General features: G+C 45.9%; 1 protein-coding gene across 1 annotated transcript in view; it reads right to left on the bottom strand.

Moving 5' to 3' along the window:
* Positions 1-787: 787 nt before the first annotated feature.
* TDRD12 (tudor domain containing 12) overlaps positions 788-18,921 on the bottom strand; it is a gene marked incomplete at its 5' end in the record, with an annotated part of 114,500 nt that continues 96,366 nt past the window's right edge. Inside the window, 10 exons of the mRNA XM_080644450.1 lie at positions 788-1,188; positions 1,838-1,904; positions 1,985-2,138; positions 2,222-2,335; positions 2,417-2,477; positions 3,619-3,728; positions 12,693-12,865; positions 14,680-14,772; positions 16,648-16,858; positions 17,603-17,790. Coding sequence (XP_080500576.1) covers positions 1,097-1,188; positions 1,838-1,904; positions 1,985-2,138; positions 2,222-2,335; positions 2,417-2,477; positions 3,619-3,728; positions 12,693-12,865; positions 14,680-14,772; positions 16,648-16,858; positions 17,603-17,790 — 1,263 coding nt within the window. The 3' untranslated portion in view covers positions 788-1,096. The remainder of the gene's footprint in view (positions 1,189-1,837; positions 1,905-1,984; positions 2,139-2,221; positions 2,336-2,416; positions 2,478-3,618; positions 3,729-12,692; positions 12,866-14,679; positions 14,773-16,647; positions 16,859-17,602; positions 17,791-18,921) is intronic.

The following is an 18,921-nucleotide window of genomic DNA, read 5'->3' as shown; positions in this document are numbered from 1 at the left end:
ACAGCGTTTGCATTCCCAGTGACTCTCTACCTTTTCCCAAGTCACATGAAAAGTCAGGCTCTGGGCGCCAGAGTTAAGGGGTAGTGACAGTACACCTTCCTCCCAACTGTCTTGTGAACCTGGGCGCCACAGCCCAGAATGGGGCCATGAGTGTTTTTAGGGGTCATCACATCCAGGTGTCCTGAGGGTTACCTGCAGGCAGCCCACAGGTCCTTTTCCATTTCCACTGAAGGGAAACCTTTGTCCCACTGGCCAGGACTCCACAGGTTCAGAGGGTCCTGCAGAAGCAGTAGCTTACCTCCAGAAAGCTTTGGGTCTGCTGGTATTGCGGAGGCCACCCCATTTTTATCCCTGAAATACCTTTATATGAAGTAAACTTGCCCGGAGTAGCGATCAATACCTTAAGGACAACAGAGGTGCTACTACAAGTTTGAATCCCAACTAACTCATGGCTGAAAGGCTCTGTTAAGCACTGCCAAGTATGGATTTATGAGACCGAAACTTCAACTTATATACACAAGATGTTTTTAGGAATGCACCAAATGTAGGTTTAAAAGAAAACAACAACAAATAGAGTAGCTCCAGACAGTACAGTTCATTATCCGAAAGCCAGGCGCTCTCTGTCGTTCAACTGGGGATTGTCAGGATGGGCTTCGCATGACGCCATGACGCAATGAGCAGGACGGCGGGGAAGTGGGGCTGTTAAACCAGTACTTCCTGTCTCCGCTCCCACCCTCCTTCATAGTCTCATCTTCAGCCCTTTTTTAACATTTTTATTTTTTTTATTAATTTGAGAGAGAGAGAAACATCGATTTGTTGTTCCACTTATTTATGCATTCATTGGTTGATTCTTGTATGTGCCCTGACTGGGGATCAAACCCACAACCTCGGCATATCGGGTCGATGCTCTAACCAACTAAGCTACCAGGCCCGGACCTTCAGCCCATTTTTAAATAGATTCAGAATTTCTCACCATTACCAATCCCAGCGCCACCAGATGACCCCTAGTAATAAAAAGGTGTGAACGTGACTGCTGTTCTCTAACGTCCAGTCACTCGGTGGTCCCCATGTCCGCCTCAGGATCGGGCCCACAGGCTCAGTCACTCTCGGTCTCCTCATCCTCTGAAGTCTGGTCACTGCTCTCCATCACTTCTGCCACTTTGCAGGACAGGTTTTTAGACGTTACAACTAAAAGAGTCAGATATTATTTTAAAACATGTTAACTAAGGACTAATTAGCAAATCCTCCCCCCCCCCCATTATTTTGGTCAATGTAGAAAAAGTCTCTTGGGCTCTACCTCTATCTATTTTGCAACGTATTTTATAATTTCATTATTTTGGGCAGGAAATGAGCAGGTAAAATTCGCCTGCTTATAAATAAAATTTTCTCCTAGGAAAACTACCTGTTACAAGAAGGTATGTTGCCCTAACCGGTTTGGCTCAGTGGATAGAGCATCAGCCTGCGGACGGAAGGATCCCAGGTTGGATTCCAGTCAAGGGCACATGCCTGGGTTGCGGGCTCAGTCCAACCTGCAGGAGGCAGCCAATCAATGATTCTCTTTCATCATTGATGTTTCTATCTCTCTCTTCCTCTCTGAAATCAATAAAAATATATTTAATAAAAAAAAGGTATGTTTATAACCAAGAATTTATAGCTCCTCAAGCTGGAACATGTAGCATCAAGATCAACCACAGGAAGAAAACTAATCCCTAAGGGCTTTACATGAATCACCCATCTCCCCAAAGGCACACATTCCTACGATCAGCTGAGTGACTATGTCCACCCGTGGCACTCAGGACCCACCCCTCTCTCTAGGGACGGGGACATCCCCTCTTACCCTTGGAGAAGTGGCTCTCCTCTTCACATTCTTCCCAGTGATCAAAATCGAAAGTCACATTAGGATTCTGTACAATAAAAATGTACATTAAGTGAGAAAATAACACACACTCAGGTTGTTAAGACCAGCCAGTTAATTTCAACTCACCCTCTGTCTGAGTAAGCTACACCAAGATTCCCTTCTCTCTTTTGCAAGAGTGATTATAGGTTCCTCGTTTTTAATTATGCATTTGCAATCGTCCTTTATTATGTTGGCCTGCAACTCCAAATCAGCCAAGTAAAATTTTTCTCCTACCCAGGCACTAGGTTTACAAAAAGAAGAGTCAGTTTTTTAAAATGTTGGGAATTATTTCTATTTTACTTTATAAGATTTATATAAACCTACCTGAAAATGACTCTATCTCTAAAATATTTGCACTTGTAGTCTTTTACATTCCTTATTCTTATCTTCAATATGACCACATCGTCTTTTTGGAACCATTGAATTGGGGGGTGGAAGCTGGAGGAAAAGGAAAGGGCTGACATCTCACCACCACTGCCAGGTGAGGACGGAGAGCACCCTCGCGAGGGGCGGCCATACCTTTGCAGAGGTTCTGTAGCTCTGTTCACGGAAGCATCTCCAGTGTTTCCAGGTGAAGCTTCTGTACAAAAGGTCACATTTCCCCAGAGGTTATTTATATGCAACTCCATAATATAAACACATATGTACTTTTTTTGCACTTTATGCAACTTTTAGCCAAGGAAGTACTCCCTAAGAGCATAAATTTCATAGTAACCTAAGTATACAGCTGCAAAGAATAATTAGAAAAAACTAAAATGCACTTCACTTAGTAAAACTAATGAAAACAGGCTTTGACAAATAGTACAATTAAACAACTGGGAAACTAAGGTTACTCTCTGAAAAGCACCCACATTACAACCGGTGGCTGCAGGACACACGTGTTCAGGCTCCTCCGCTGTCTTCACCTGCTAGGACCCACTAAGGTGACTTCCACATCAGAAGGCAGGACACTCAAGGAACAATACTAAGCATAACACTTTCTAAAACAAAGCTACTAAACTTCTCCTGCTAAAATACTTGAACCTTCCATCCAAAGACTGTCCATAGCAGCTTGAATAACAATAATCAAAAACTGCAAACAACACAGACAATGGGGCAGTGAGGGCCTGGGGTGGGGGGCAGGGGTGGGCTGGAGGGAGTCAATGGGGGAAATAGAGGGACATACGTAATACTTTCAACAACAAAGAATTATTTTTTAAAAAACAAAATAACATCATTGATCAACAGGTGAACTGATGAACTGTGGTATAGTCATAGCACAGAAAAATCTCTGCAATAAAAAAATACACTACTACACAATTATCTAGATGAATTTCTCAGACATATGCTGAATGAAGAAGCCACAAGAGTGTATACTATGTGCTTCAGCAAAACTGATGGTGACAGAAGTCCGAACAGCGGTTACTGGGTAAGGTTCCACACGAGGAAGGTGCCTGCCTAAGGGAGACTTCGGGGTTCTGGACACGTTCTCGGCCTGGTTACTGGACATACACATGTAAAAATATCCGATGAACGGTGTGCACTTTACTGAATGAACATTATACCTCAAACAATCAGAAGTGAAAAAGTCACCCCCAAAAACCAAAACACTGCTGAAAGCTGAATTGTCAAAAATAGGAAGTTGGGTAATCACCTTCTCTATAATTCATCTAAAAATGGAGAGCCTACACAGTAGAACATTTCTAATAATAATTTCATTAACCATCCTTTAAGTAACCAACCATGCCTCCGGTTTTCTAAGTTCGTTCCGGAGTCGGCACCTCTCTCTGAAGCCCCGTCCTCTTGCCGTGTGCTCTGCAGACAGGCGGCATCTTCTGTGGATGGTGGCGCCCTGGACAGAACAGGTGAAGTCAATTCCGAGGAGACAGGCGAAACCTGGCTCTGCAGGGACTTCCCAGCCAGAGGCAGGCAGGCAACCAATGGCCATGCTGTGCCCACTCCCACGAGCCACAGGCATGCTGAGCTTACGGCTCCTTTACAGACGCCCCAGGGCAGCCAGCTCTGCTCACTCTGTGGGCCTGGCATCAAGCACTGAGTAGATGACTGATACATATTATTAGATAAATGCAGCAACTCATTTGCCAAAGTAAGTTCCCTGTCCAGTCATTCAACTTGAGAATAACATACTGCCCCCCACTTTAAAGAGGATAAAAGGGCAGAGTAAAAACCATCTCCCCCCCACGCCCCCCTGCCATCCCCTCCTTCCCCCTTGCCCTCCCCCCGCCTCCTGATCCCTCAGCTCCTCTAACAAGCTTGGGTCGGCTTCTAGAAAGTCTTTGCATATAAAAGCAAATATCTGATCTTTCTCTCTCTCTCACACACACACATACACACATGGGCGTGTTTAAACAGAAGGAAACCTACCAAATTCACTTTCCTGCCCCTTATTTTATTGTACTTAATAAAACCAGAGATTAGAGGGCGGCCTCCTTTCTCTAAAGTTTTTAAATTGTGTTTCTCTTTTGGTTTTTTGAGCAGGTAACCACGTTCATGTGGTTTAATAAATAAAAAAGTCTACACAGTGACTCTCCACCCTATTGCCCAGCCACTCAAACTCCTTCCTCATGGCGACTATGTAATTCATTTTGTGTGCATCCTTTGAGAAGTCAGGCTTAAAGGAGCAAACCTATGCAACATGTGTACACCTGTGTATACCCGTGTATACACACACACGCACACCGCTGGGGTAAGGGGTCTCCAGGGGACATGACTGACATGCATGCAGCCTGCGGCGCGGCACTGCCCAAACAGCGGAGAGCAGTGCCCCATGTCATCCACCAGTCAGGGCAGGGACCCTCCTCAGGCCTCGCCCTCTCTCAGGGGTGCAGCACCGGCCCTCCATCGCTCACCCTCTTCCTCCACCACAGCTCTGCCTCCTTCATTAGACCCTCAGCTGTGGGGTGTCCCTTCCTTCTCACCACTCACCAAGTTTGAACTCTCCTCCAACTTGGAGCCCAGAGCCTTCCCCAAGGCTTCCTGCGTTCTAGGCTCATACTTCCAACCACATGACACGGAATAGGTCAATGCGGTGTCTCCTCCTCTCCAAAAAGCCAGCTGCTCCTGGAAAACATCCTGTAGCCACCAACCTGCCAATATCCTCAGTCCTCGGGGCTCAGAGTCACAGAGTCTCGCTCCCCTGCCTGTTGGTCACTAAGCCCTACGTCCTCTTTCCTGCTGTAGGAATGAAGCATTTTCCCAGCTCTGACCAAGTTACTACCACAGCGTCCCTACCCAGCTCCTGGAACGGCGCCTCTTTCTCAGGGGGGCTTCTACAGACCCGCGGCCCCCTGCACCTCTCTCTACCTGTAGTTATGACCGCAGGTATGCAATACTCCTGCACAAGCACCAACGGAGTGTGCACAGGGACCCAGCGGAGCATTCTGCATGGAGCTGGGGCTCAATAGCAGCTGTGTTTCAGGTAAGTGATCCATCCCAGTTTGATTAAATCTACTAAGCTGTAACGACATCTTCATTTTAAAACAAGTATGGGCTCTCGTCCGGCACCCCAGCTTTCGACACCCAGGACCTGCTGACAAGACTCCATGAGACCACACACTCACTACAAACCTATTCAGAAACCAGCTCCTTCTCAGCACCCCCACAAAACCATCACAGCGCAGGCCACCACCATCCTGCCCGCAGCTCGGCACAGCCTGTGTCCCACGGTCCAACACAGAAGCCAAGAATCTTCTGACTACGTTATTTCTCTGCTCAAAACCCTAGCATGGTTCCACCTCCTCAGAGTGGAGCCCACTCGCTGCGCGGCCACAGGGACAAGATCTGACCCAGGACCGCTCCCACCTCCGCTCCTGCTCTAGTCACCGTCCTTCCTCCCCGTGCCGGGACCACGCTGTCCCTGTCTTCCCTCAGCTGCCTGCCTGCATCAGGCCCCCTCCCCTGTGTCACTGCTCACCTTCTTGGCCCCAAGGCTGCCCTATGTGCCTTTCTGTGTTGATTTGCTTCCCTTCAGTCATCACCACCTGACCCACCTGTTTGTTCACTACTGTATCTCCAGTTGACACTCAATATTTACTGAATGAATAAATTCTAAACCTCCACTCTACCTATGGCAACTTCAATTAAAAGTATTTACCTGCTAATTAGGTAAACTGAAACAAAGTTGGACTGAAGAAGTACTCCAGCATCTTGCTACCAAAACACACGTGGAGCAAAATGGCAAACCAGGAAGCCCCAAGTTCCCACCATTTCCTGTCAGAAACACTGCAAGGACCACCGGAAGCTGCCGGACCAACTGTGCACGAGCTCTGGAAAGTCAAAGGGTTACAGCAGCCAATAAAAGTCCAATCAAGAAACTGCCAGCTGCGAAAGGGGAGGCGGGCTCTGTGGCGTTTCACTTGCCTTTGCCCCACACCCCCGGGGCCTGGCAGGCTTGAGTGGCAGCAGCTTATTCCTGTTCCCCCTCAAACCAGAGGGAGCAGAGCAGACCCCTTGCAAACTATCTGCAGGCCATTCTAGGGTGTCTGGGGAAACACCTGAGGGACTCAGGCACTATGCTTGTTTGTTTCACAGATCCTGGCACACAGGCAGGAAAGCCGCGGGCACTGTCCGAAAAGCTGACAGTCCCGGGGCAAGGACTAGGCATGGAAACCCACAACAGACCTTTTAAGGCCCAGAGGAGAAACTGGGTGAGACTCGCTGGGAAGCAAGGACATTCAACAGCAGCACATTGCAGGGATCAAGGAAGGGTGCAGAACCACGCACACGTTGAGGCAAGATGCACACTCAGAAAAGTCCTGAGACGACCTTGAACGTGACCTCGGGCTGATTTCTAGGTGAGGCTGGGGAAAAAATGGGCATTTTCGTGCACTGTTGGTGGGAATGTAAAGTGGTGCAGCTGCTGTGGAAAACACTTTGGCAGTTCAAAAAATCAAACACAGAATTACCACATGATCCACTTCTGGGAATATACACAAGAACTGAAAGCAGGGGTGTGAACAGATATCCCAAAGCATGTTCTCAGGGCATCATTCATGTAGCCATATGTCCACAAACATTAATATATAAACAAAGTGTGGTCTATCCATACAATGAAATATCTTTAGCCTCAAAAAGGAATGACATTCTGATACATGCTACAATATGGGTGAACTTTGAAAACATATGCCAAGTGGAATAAGCCAGTCACAAAAAGACAAACACTGTATGTAGTACCAGAATAGGTAAACTACTAGAGACAGAAAGCAGAGTGGAGGTTACCAGTGACTGGGGGCGGGAGAATGTTTAATGTATAGTTTCTGTTTGGGATGATGTAAAAGGTCGAGAGATGGACAGTGGAGGTGGTTACACAACACTGTGAACATAACTAATGCCACTGGATTTTATACTAACAGTTACAATGACAAAATTTTATGTATATTTTACTGCAATTAAAAAAATACAACAAAATGTGAAATTCTCTTATGTGTATATTAACACAGTAAAAACACACATGCAATTTAAAAAATTACTAATAATTTTCTTAGATGTAATAACAGCACACCAGTCAAGTTTTTAAAAAAAATAAATCTTTATTGTTCAGATTATTATAGTTGTTCCTATTTTTCCCCCCTATAGTTCCCCTCCACCCGGTTCCCACCCCACCCTCTGCCCTTACCCCCCAGGGCCCCACTGCCCTCATCCATAGGTGTACGATTTTTGTCCAGTCTCTTCCCGCACCCCCTACACCCCCTTCCGCTGAGAATTGTCAGTCCATTCCCTTTCTATGCCCCTGATTCTATTATATTCACCAGTTTATTCTGTTCATCAGATTTTTTATTCACTTGTTGATAGATATGTATTTGTTGTCACTTTGTTGTTCATAATTTTTATCTTTACCTTTTTCTTTTTCTTCCTCTTCTTAAAGAATACCTTTCAGCATTTCATATAATATTGGTTTGGTGGTGATGAACTCCTTTAACTTTTTCTTATCTGTGAAGCTCTTTATCTGCCCTTCAATTCTGAATGAAAGCTTTGCTGGGTAGAGTAATCTTGGTTGTAGGTTCTTGCTATTCATCACTTAGAATATTTCTTGCCACTCCCGTCTGGCCTGCATAGTTTCTGTTGAAAAATCAGATGACAGTCCTGTGGGTACTCCCTTGGAGGTAACTGCTTTTCTCTTGCTGCTTTTAATATTCTTTGTCTTTTGCTCTTGGCATTTTAATTATGATGTGTCTTGGTGTGGTCCTCATTGGATTCCTTTTGTTTGGGGTTCTCTGTGCTTCCTGGACTTGTAAGTCTATTTCTTTCACCAGGTGGGGAAGTTTTCTGTCATTATTTCTTCAAATAGGTTTTCAATATCTTGCTCTCTCTCTTCTCATGGCACCCCCATAATTCTGATGTTGGTACGCTTGAAGTTGCCCCAGAGGCCCCTTACATTATCTTCATATTTCTTGGATTCTTTTTTCTTTTTGCTTTTCTGGTTGGGTGTTTTTTGCTTCTTCGTATTTCAAATATTTGACTTGATTCTTGCGATCCTCTAGTCTGCTGTTAGGTCTCTGTATAATTTTTATTTCAATCAGTGTATGTTTAATTTCTAGTTGGTCCTTTTTCATATTCTCGAGGGTCTCATTAAATTTATCGGTCTTTTCTAGGAAATTCTTGAGAAACCTTATAATTGTGGTTTTGAACTCTATATCCAGTCGTTTGCTTTCCTCCATTTCTTTTGTTTGTGATCTGTTTCTTTGTCTTCGCATTTTGGCTGCTTCCCTGAGTTGGTAGAGTAGCTTTGTGTGCTAGGTGTCCTATATGGCCCAGTGGCTCAGCCTCCCCAGTTACCTGAGGTAGACACTCTTGGTGCACCCCTTTGTGGACTGTGTGCACAGTCTTGTTGTAGTTAAGTCTTGATTGTTGTTGGTATCACTGGGAGGAATTGACCTCCAGGCAAATTGGCTGTGAGGATCAGCTGTGTCTACGCTGTGAGAACTTCTGTGCTAGAGACAGCCTTATGAGACAAGACTTGCAAAATTGCAAAAGCCTCTGTGCTCAGCTTGGATGGGGCGGAGTCTCAGGGCTGAGCAGACAGCCGTGGCTTCCCATCAGCCCTGCCCTATGAGGCCCCTGGGTCTCAGTGTCCCTTGGTAATCACTGCAAGCACCTCTGAGAGAAAGCCACCCTCGAGTTTTGCCTGCTTCCAGACAGTCCAATTTCTCCCCCAATGAATCTGGATTCCCAGATTCTCGCCTGGAACTGGAGTTCAGCACAGTCGGGAGCTCCCGTCTTCCTCCCGCTAGAGAAAGCCAGCGGCACACTCAGCAGTCAGTCCTCTCTGAGCCTCCAGACCTCTGCCTTTCGCGGCTCCTCTCTTTTCCCAACAGTCCAGACTCCCCCCGTATGAGTCTGGGACCCCAGGGTCTCGCCCAGAACTGGGGTTCAGTGCAGTCGGGAGCTTCCGTCTCTCTCCAGCTAGAGAAAGCTAGCCAGGCACTCAGCCGCCCGTCCTCTCCGCACGCATATCTCCGTACCTCAGCCTTTTGCAGCTCCTCTGAGTCTCCGTGTGCCCCTCTTTCCTTCTAGTTGTAGAATTTCCACTCAGCCAGCTTTCCTGTGGTTCTGGATGATGTCCGTTCTTTTATCTGTAGTTTTGAAATTGTTGTGCGAGGCAGCAGTTTAGGTGTTCACCTATGCCGCCATCTTGGTTTCTCCTGTAATTATTCTTTATTTCAGTCACTGTTTGCTTAATTTCTAGTTGGTCCTTTTTCATATCCTTGAGGTTCTCACTAAATTTCTTGGAGGTTTCCAGAAGATTCTTGAGTAACCTTATAACCATGGTTTTGAACTCTATATCCAGTAGTTTGCTTTCCTCCATTTCTTTCATTTGTGACCTGTTTCTTTGTCTCTGCATTTTGGCTGCTTCCCTGAGTTGATAGAGTGGCTTTGTGTGCTAGGTGTCCTATAGGGCCCAGTGGCTCAGCCTCCCTAATTACCTGAGGTGGACACTCTTGGTGCACCCCTTTGTGGGCTGTGTGCACAGTCTTGTTGTAGTTAAGCCTTGATTGCTGTTGGTATCACTGGGAGGAATTGACCTCCAGGCCAACTGGCTCTGAGGATCAGCTGTGTCTACAATGGGAGAACTTCTGTGCTGGAGACACCCTTATGGGGCAAGACTTGCTTCAGTGGGGCTTTGGCGCTCACTGAGTCTGCCCCCTGAGTGTGTCTCTTATGGATTTGAAGAGTTGTAATCTGGATGGTCTCACTCCGACCACTGGGTACACTGGCTCTGGGATCTCCAAGGAGGTGCAAAGTTAGCCACTGCCTGAGGCCACCCAGCAGGAGCTACAGAGAGATCTGCAGATTCCTCCTCTTTGTTTGGGGTTTGGAGGTGCCCAGATGAGGCCCAGCTGTGAAGCAATGCAAGCTGCTGTCCAGCCTCTTGGGCCTTCTTTTGGAGGCTCTGGGGCTCTCTGACCCAGCTGCAGTTTGTTAGGTTTTAGATTGCAAAAGGCCAGGCCATTCATATGCAAAAGCCTCTGTACACAGCTTGGGTGGGGTTGTAGATTGGGTAGGGCAGGATCTCAGGGAATCACCAGGGCGGAGCAAACAGCAGTGGCTGATGTCAGCCTTGCCCCGAAGAGGTCCCGGAGTCTCTGTCCCACGGCACCGTGCAGGAACAATGATTGCTGCAAGCACCTCTGAGAGAAAGCCCCCCTTGTGTTCTGGCCCAATGCCAGACAGTCCAGTTTCTCGCCATATGATTCTGGGTCCCCAGAGTCTCGCCTGGAACTGGAGTTCAGAGCAGTCAGGAGCTTGTATCTCCCTCCCGATTGAAAAAGACAACAGTGTACTCAGTTGCCAGCCCTTTACCACATGTACCTCCATACCTCCGCACTTCACTTTCGCACCTCCAAACCTCCTCCCAGTCTCAGTGTGCTTTTCTCTTTCCTTCTAGTTGTATAAATTCCACTCAGCCAGCCTTCCCGTGGTTCTGGATGATATCTGTTTTGTCTTTTAGTTGTAGTTTTGAAGTGGTTGTGCGAGGCAGCAAGTTCAGGTGTTTACCTATGTCGCCATCTTGGTTCCTGACCAGTCAAGTTTTTAAAAGCCTTTTGTTCCACATCCTTGTCAACATGGTATTTTCTTTCATTTCTGGTGAATATGTAGTGGTATTGCTGCATTGTGTTTTTAATCTGCATTTCCCTGATGGCTAATGAGTTTAAGAATCTTTTCATATATTAATCATTAGACAATTAATTAGTTGGACACTGTGAAGTTTCCAGTCTTTTGCCCAGTTTTCTACAGGTGTCTATCCTAATTGGAAGGAGTTCTTGACTTGAGTCCTTGGGCAACACACGCTGTATCATCCTCCCGCTTTGGGGGTTGCGAGCGTACATTCTCAGAGTGACTTTTGGTGTCTCACACTGCTGGTAGAAGTATAGACTGGTACAACCAACATGGAAAACTGGGGGGCAGTAGCTCCAGCTTGACTCAATGATTCTATTCTATCAGAAATACATTCTTTTTAAAAAAAAATATTTTATTGATTTTTTACAGAGAGGAAGGGAGAGGGATAGAGAGCTAGAAACATCGATGAGAGAGAAACATCAATCAGCTGCCTCCTGCACACCTCCCACTGGGAATGTGCCTGCAACCAAGGTACATGCCCTTGACCGGAATCGAACCCGGGACCCTTCAGTCCGCAGGCCGACGCTCTATCCACTGAGCCAAACCGGTTAGGGCAGAAATACATTTTTAAATGCACCAAAATGCATGCGGGAGAATGGGTACAGTACCACCTGAAGCAGCCCAGCACTGGGAGTTTCTCCCATCGACAGCAGAATGGGTAATCATGGTGCATTCACACAATGGGATATAATGCAGCAATGGGAATGTCAGGCCTACAGCTACATGCACAACATGAATGCATTTCACAAATCACGCTGAGCTAAAGAGCTAGATATAAGAGAGACACACTCCATGATTCCACGCAGAGGACAGACCGAGTGCTGCCCTGGAAGGGAGGAGCTGGTCTGAGTTGCGTCCTGTTTCTGATCCGGGGCTGGTTTCTGTGCTCAGAAAACCTATCAAACGACATTTACAACACGTGCACTTTTCTGTCTGTGTGTTGTCAATAAAAAGCTAATAGCCCTGACAGGTTTGGCTCAGTGGAAAGAGCGTCGGCCTGCGTACTGAAGGGACCCAGGTTCGATTCCGATCAAGGGCATGTACTTTGGTTGTGGGCACATCTCCAGTGGGGGGTGTGCAGGAGGCAGCTGATCGATGTTTCTCTCTCATTGATGTTTCTAACTCTCTATCCCTCTCCCTTCCTCTCTGTAAAAAATCAATAAAATATATATTTTTAAAAAGCTAATAAAAACTCATTCCAGCCAAAGCCAGTTTGGCTCAGTGGATAGAGTGTCAGCCTGCGGACTCAAGGGTCCCGGGTTCGATTCCGGTCAAGGGCATGTACCTTGGTTGTGGGCACATCCCCAGTAGGGGGTGTGCAGGAGGCAGCTGATTGATGTTTCTCTCTCATCAATGTTTCTAACTCTCTATCCCTCTTCCTTCCTCTCTGTAAAAAAATCAATAAAATATATTAAAAAAAAACAACAAAAAAAACTCATTCCATAAGAGACACACAGGTGAAATAATACATCTGGGATCCATTTTATAACACACCACAAAAACAAAAGTGAAGGCTGAGGTCTGGTTAAAACAAGAGTCCCAAAAGAAACTACTGAAGCTGAGTGATAAAAACAGGGAAACTCATTAAACTGTCTACTTTCAAAAAAATGTCTGTAATGCTTGTAAGTTATATTTCCACGAAACAGCTCTTCCAAAAGAGAGACAAAAATCCACTTACAGAGTTTGGCTTAGGCTTTCTTCAACAGTTTGTATTTTAGCTCCTTCGTACAATTTTTTCAGTTGTTCTATATGTTCTGGATTATCAATGCCCATTCCCATTGACAAAATTTCAGCTCGAACATTGTAATCAATGACAGAAGTTTTCAAATTTAAAAGTTTTGTAACGTGCACCTTGAATCAAAGAAAAAAAAATACATTTGCAGATCAAACTTTGAACTTTAAATGAATCACAAGCACGCTCACGTGGCCTCTCGATCCAGCTCTGTAATGTGTGATGCCCTTGGGCACATGCCACCGTGTGCAAGGGCCTCCCACTCACAGCCGATCATTTCATAACCAAGTCCCACGCCACACAAACACCATCAGCCTGGGTCAGGGCCAAGACCAAATCCTGGCATGGAAGCCCCAGATGAGACCAATCTGTAATGCTGTAACCACCCACAACAGTCCGGTTTTTCTGATTTTTGCTCCGGTACTTTTACCTCTCTCCACAAGGAAGACCCTGGTCTCCAGCTGCCCAGAAAGGCTCTCCGCCAAAGCCCTGAATCCTGTGTTCAGGACAGTTTCCTCCACTATCTCTTCTGCAACCAAAACATTCTCACCCATTTCAATTTACACAAAATTAATTGGTTCCTGTTGATCGGAGATGCACACCCAGGACTGGGCATCCCTTTCATGGCATGCTGGTACTGCCTGAGGCACCTTCCTAGCGACCCCTGGGATGTGTCCCATGTGGGACTGGTGTTCCTATCCCACAGTGGAGAGCCAAGTGGTCAAGTGGAGAAGGTGAAGGCATGGGTCTGTCTCCCCCAGCGTGCCCCGGCCACTGCTACACTTTAGAGCTGCCTAAGCATATTTGCCAGGGGTGGGGAGGGGTTCCTTCTTCTTTCTTCTTTCTTCTTTCTTCTTTCTTCTTTCTTCTTCTTCTTCTTTTTCTTCTTTTTTTTTTTGCGTTATTCTCTTAGCTATAGCTTTAAAAATTGCTGCTTGATGAAGTTTCCATTTTTCTCCAATAAAGAACCACAATATTGACTATTACAGTACCAACTAATAATCTCTACCTTCTCTTCTAAAAATCACTTATCCTCTTACTCTTAAATCTCATGCCCAATCCAAATTCTTTTTAAAGTTTTAAAGCATTTCCAATGTTACAAAAACTTCCAGCAGAAGTTTTTACAAAATAAATTCCTTTAAAACTCATCAATAATCAGTAACTAAGATTTAACTCGAATAGAGAAAAACTTTGACTTGAAAAGTAGAGCTCCTGGGCCCGGGGAGGAGATGGTGCCCGCGTCAGAGGGGATGCACTGAGACCCTATCTACATGGTCCTGTCCCACAGTCACCACCCTCCCCCACATCAGCTCACAGGATAGGAGTCTCTGTTCACAAATGAAACTCAAGTGTCCCATACAGGTCCTACCTAGCACACAGTAGGTACTCAATCAATATTTAGTGAATGAATGAGATAGAAACTATGAACATAATAAAACCTATTTTTGAAAGCCCACGGGCTGGAACTCTCCACACTACCAATCACGTGTCAGGACTTTAAGCTCATTTACAACTAGATGGAGGGCAGTCACTGACCCCAGGTCTCCCCTCCTATGTGGACAGAGGACTGTGAAACCGACCTAACAGTGCACAACCCACACTTTAAAAAGTGGAACAGGCAGAACTGTAAACATCAGAGACTGTCACATAGTAAGGACAGTTTCATGAAGCTTGTCTCGGTTGTGTGTGAGTGTGTGTGTGTACACACATGCCTGTTAGCACTGGGAGACAATGCAAAAGATTCCTTTAAACAAAAACACCACAATCAAATTATTACCCAAATAACATGAAAAAAACTCCTCCTAACTCAGAGTCCCAAATAAGCCTCCATTCATGTGAGACAGAAGTTATTCAAAGCAACAGGTTAGAATAACGTGGACTATTTCAGAGGCCCATTCAAACACACATTTCTTTTTAAGAAAACTGTACTTACCATTGGATCAATCCAAACTGTATTTCCTAAAGCAAATACCACTTTTGCATCATGCAATTTTCCAGTAACTTTATGATGAATGTACCTAGTAACCTGAAAAACACAATGAAGTGAGTTATGTGAAGCTTTAAGAAAAGTCCTCATTCTGTATATGCTATGTGGTTCTGCAACAAACTCTTCCATGCATTTCATTAGAGCCCGCAACCATCCCATGAGGTAGGTTGTGGAGGCCAGTGTGCCCCTTTCATCGACCAGCGTGAGGAACAGTGGAGTTGAATACGGGCAGGTGTGAGTCCTGGCTGGTGTGGCTTCGTGGATAGTTGGCCTGCAATTCCTGATCAAGGGCATGTACTTGGGTTGCAGGCTTGATCCTGGCCCTGGTTGGGGTGTGTGCAGGAGGCAACCAACCAATGTGTCTGTCACATCGATGTTTCTCTCTTTCTCCCCTCTCCCCCACCTCTTCTTCTCCCTCACTCCCTTCCACTTTCTCTGAAAATCGATGGAAAAATATCCTCAGGTGAGGATTAACAACAACAAAAGGGCAGATGCTAAAGCTGAGTTCACCAGGTCCATGCCTCTGGACTCCTAATACTGCGTGCTTCCTACCGTGGACGTGTTCCCACCTCCTCTGTAAATATCAACCTGTCTTTAAGGCATGGATGATTATTTCCTTGAAAGCTCAATGAGAGTGAAGTAGTGTTCCTGCAGGTGTGGGGGAGGCAGGCACGCACAGAGCTGCTCTGCACCAGGTCCTGAGAGGCCCAGCAGATGAGACCTGTCTGAGCACCGTCAGGCACATTTTGACTCCAGTAAAGCAGACTGGGAGGGAGCTGGCTCATCGTGATTGGATTACTTCCACCTCCATTGAACTTTGTAATTAATTTGAAAGAACACGCACAGGAGAATGTCGCCCCCATTTCCACAGAAGGCTCCTCTTCAAGAAATATTTATGGTTGATCACCTTGACAGACCAAATTTTTCTTGACCATGACTTTCTTGCTAATGGCTACACCCCCAGAATACATATGGCACCAGTACAAAGTGGACAATTAGCAAATACTTTCTGTGAAAGAAAAGACTGCTATTTAATAAATAACAGTCTATTATACTAAACTCACTACAGGAAGGCTGTGTGCTCACCCTGTGTGGTGGAAACATTCACCTATGTATTTCCTGGATAACATGCAACCTTGTGTATAACCCAAATTGTTTTTACTTTGCCAACTGCAATGGCTTATTTCATATCCTACTAATCAGAGGATACAAAACTTAACTTCCTCTGAAGAACCAGGGCGTCCTTATGAACAGGACTCATTGCTCTGGGGATGAGGACTGTCTGGCGACCTCTCCCAGGCGGCAAGCGCCTCTGCAGCCCATGTTAGGAGGCCGCGGGAGCCCACTCTGGACCACGCTTCCGTGCCCCTTGTCCTAGCCCATGTTGTTTTCTTGGCCTCACGGCCTCATCCAATCTACTTGGTGACATCCTAGTCACTCCTCCCAAAGGCCCAGAGAAATGTTCCTTCCTTTGAGAGCTTCTCTGAACTCTCTCTTTCCTCGTCCATCCTCCCAACCCCACGGAATTACCTGGTCACTCCAGAAAGTGGCATCACCTGTGCCCCCTTTGACAAGGGTATCCATTTTGTAGGTTCTTACACTGTTTCTTCTCCTTAAGCTGACAGCCAATTTACTTTATCATGACACACATTATCCACCAATTCTAAGCCTGTGAGAGTGATGATAATGATGGCAACCTGCCCCCGGCAAAAGGGGTGCCTGTTCAGAGCTGGGTCTCTGCAGGCTGGCTGACAGCGCAGCCCACACCTGCAGGGACCCACGCAGACCGTGCTTTCTCTACTCAGGAACGGGAAGCATTTACCCAACCTCAACTGTAAGTTCAAATAACCCTCAGTTCTGTGTTAAGTATACTCTAAAAGTCAGCAAACTATAGAAAGCCGAAATAACGCTCACCTTTGGATTCCATTCAATTTCATTGTCAGCGGGTTTCACTCTACAAACAATGAACTCCATGGCTTGGGGGGGCAGAGCCTGGAAGTTTTCTGGGAGATGCAGCAGCTGATCTCTGGGAATGGGTCCAGTCCTGCCTTCATCTATAAACTTCACAAGGACAGTATCTAGGGCCCACGTGTCTGCTTTTTGGCTCATCTCCAACACCTGAACTCTGAAGAACAGCAGTGGCACCAGTTTAACACAGAAATTCTAAAATGGAGATAACTTTAGCCTCAACTTACCCATTAAGTGCTAAATATACAGTAAGACCCCGAGCTGCATGGTTTTACTCCATACTAGGAATAAAATACCTAGAGCTGTCAAGAGCACTTAGCAATGGTTTATGTAAAGCATACCTCAGTATAAACAGAGTAAATCCCTTTATTTGACAACACATTAAAAATGAATGTAGCAAATTAAAAGTTTCTCAATCTAGGTTATCACCAAGTGGAGTAGGGTGTGGCATTCGAAGGATGCAGGTGCCATCAGGTATGTGAGTCATCGAATGCCCAGGTTGGAACACTGCCACTTATTGAGCTGACCTTAGACGAATTACACAGCCTCGCCAAGACTCAGTATGCTTATCTGTAAAATGGGAATAATGCCACATCTTTTGTGAAAATTGAGTTAAAGATATATGTGTATTTAGCACACAATGATGGCTCCATAAGTGTCGGTATATAAACGCTACAGTCATCCAGGCTCTGTGCTCAAGAGCCTGGGGTCAGATGAGTCCCAGGTGTAGAACTATGCCCAGGGTCTGGGGGCCATGACCCTGACATCACCATCCTGGGAATCAGCAGGCCTAGCAAGTGAACAGTGGGCCGAACGGACAGAAGTGAAAATGGGGGTTCAATAGTAGTTAAAGTTAGCTTGTGCTTCATAACTTTTCAAGATGAAATAACAGACATTCTACCTGTGAAAAAGTGTTTTCTCTGCTAATCCATATAATCCAAATTTCTCCACCTTTTCAATGGCTGTTTTATTACTGGAATCCTCAAAATACTGCTTCATTTCAGCATTAAGAGTTGCATAAAGATCCACATGTTTATCAACTATACGACCAAAGTAATTTGTTGCATTCAAAATGTAAAAGGGTATTATCTGAAACATAAAAACATGGCCAGCAAATAAAATCAAGCGAAACTCAGGACCTGTCTGCAAAAATCCACACCTGAGCTAAGAACCCAAAGCACATGAACAGAGATAAAAGAATAAACTGGAAAACTGGCCAATGAGCAAACAAAACCCAATAAAAACATTACTCTACCCACAAATAATTAGCCTCACTTTAAATCTACCAGACCTTTTTTTTTTGTAAATCTCATTATTTTAAAATTGCATGATTAGTTATGAGTCCCTTTATTTACTTTTTAACTGCACTTTATAAAAATCTTGAAATAGCATCCCTTTCTCTTGAGCCCTTTCTGATCTTTGCTCCTGTAACAAGCGGTATTTCAGTAAGAGCCTACTGGGCATGAGGCACTGGGCAAACAGATGAAGCCACGTCCAGCAGGGACCCTCGGATGGACAGATATGCCACAGCCAGAGTGTGCTCAGGAAGACAACTCTTCACAGGCAAGTATATGCAGGGTCATTGGTGTGTGAGGGGAGTGCCTGCATGCATATGCAGTAGCAAGAGCATGGAGAAGGCATTCCAGACATGGGGAGCAAACAGTGTGCATTAAGGCAGGAGCCCTGGTTGCCCAAAGCAGGTGCCAGGCGTGAGAACTGGTGACTTGGCAGAATGGTGGAAAGGGTAGTGCTGACTCAGAGGTGGGCAGGCAAGGTAGGGGTGAGGTCACCCCTTGTGATTGAAAAGAGTGTTCGGACCTCACCAAGCTGACAGCCTGTGGTCCCCTCTATGGCCCCTCCAACTTCACTGCCTGCCCCTCTCCCTCGCTCACTGCCAGCGAGTCTTGTGTTGTCCACAAACAATCCACATTACCTCCTACCTCAGGGCCTTTGTACATGCTGGTTCCTCTGCCTGGAATATTCTTCCCCAGATCTTCCCATGGCTGGATCCTTCTTATCTGGCCCTCAATGCAGTTGACTCTCCTCAGAGAGTCCCTCCCTGCCTATAATTTTCAAAGGGCCCCTTGTCCCCTGGAACCCTTACAGCAGCATACCCCCTAGTATTTCCCTACATTTCATCCTCTTCATAGCACATCTTTCTTACTCACCTGTCCACTGTGGACCATCCCCACTAGAATGTCAGCAGAGAGAGGACCAGTA

This window comes from Plecotus auritus (genome assembly GCF_963455305.1).
Source record: "Plecotus auritus genome assembly, chromosome: 10".
Taxonomy (NCBI): Eukaryota; Metazoa; Chordata; class Mammalia; order Chiroptera; family Vespertilionidae; genus Plecotus; species Plecotus auritus.
Note: the sequence above shows the minus strand (reverse complement) of the source record. Positions and strands in the feature narration are given on the sequence as shown.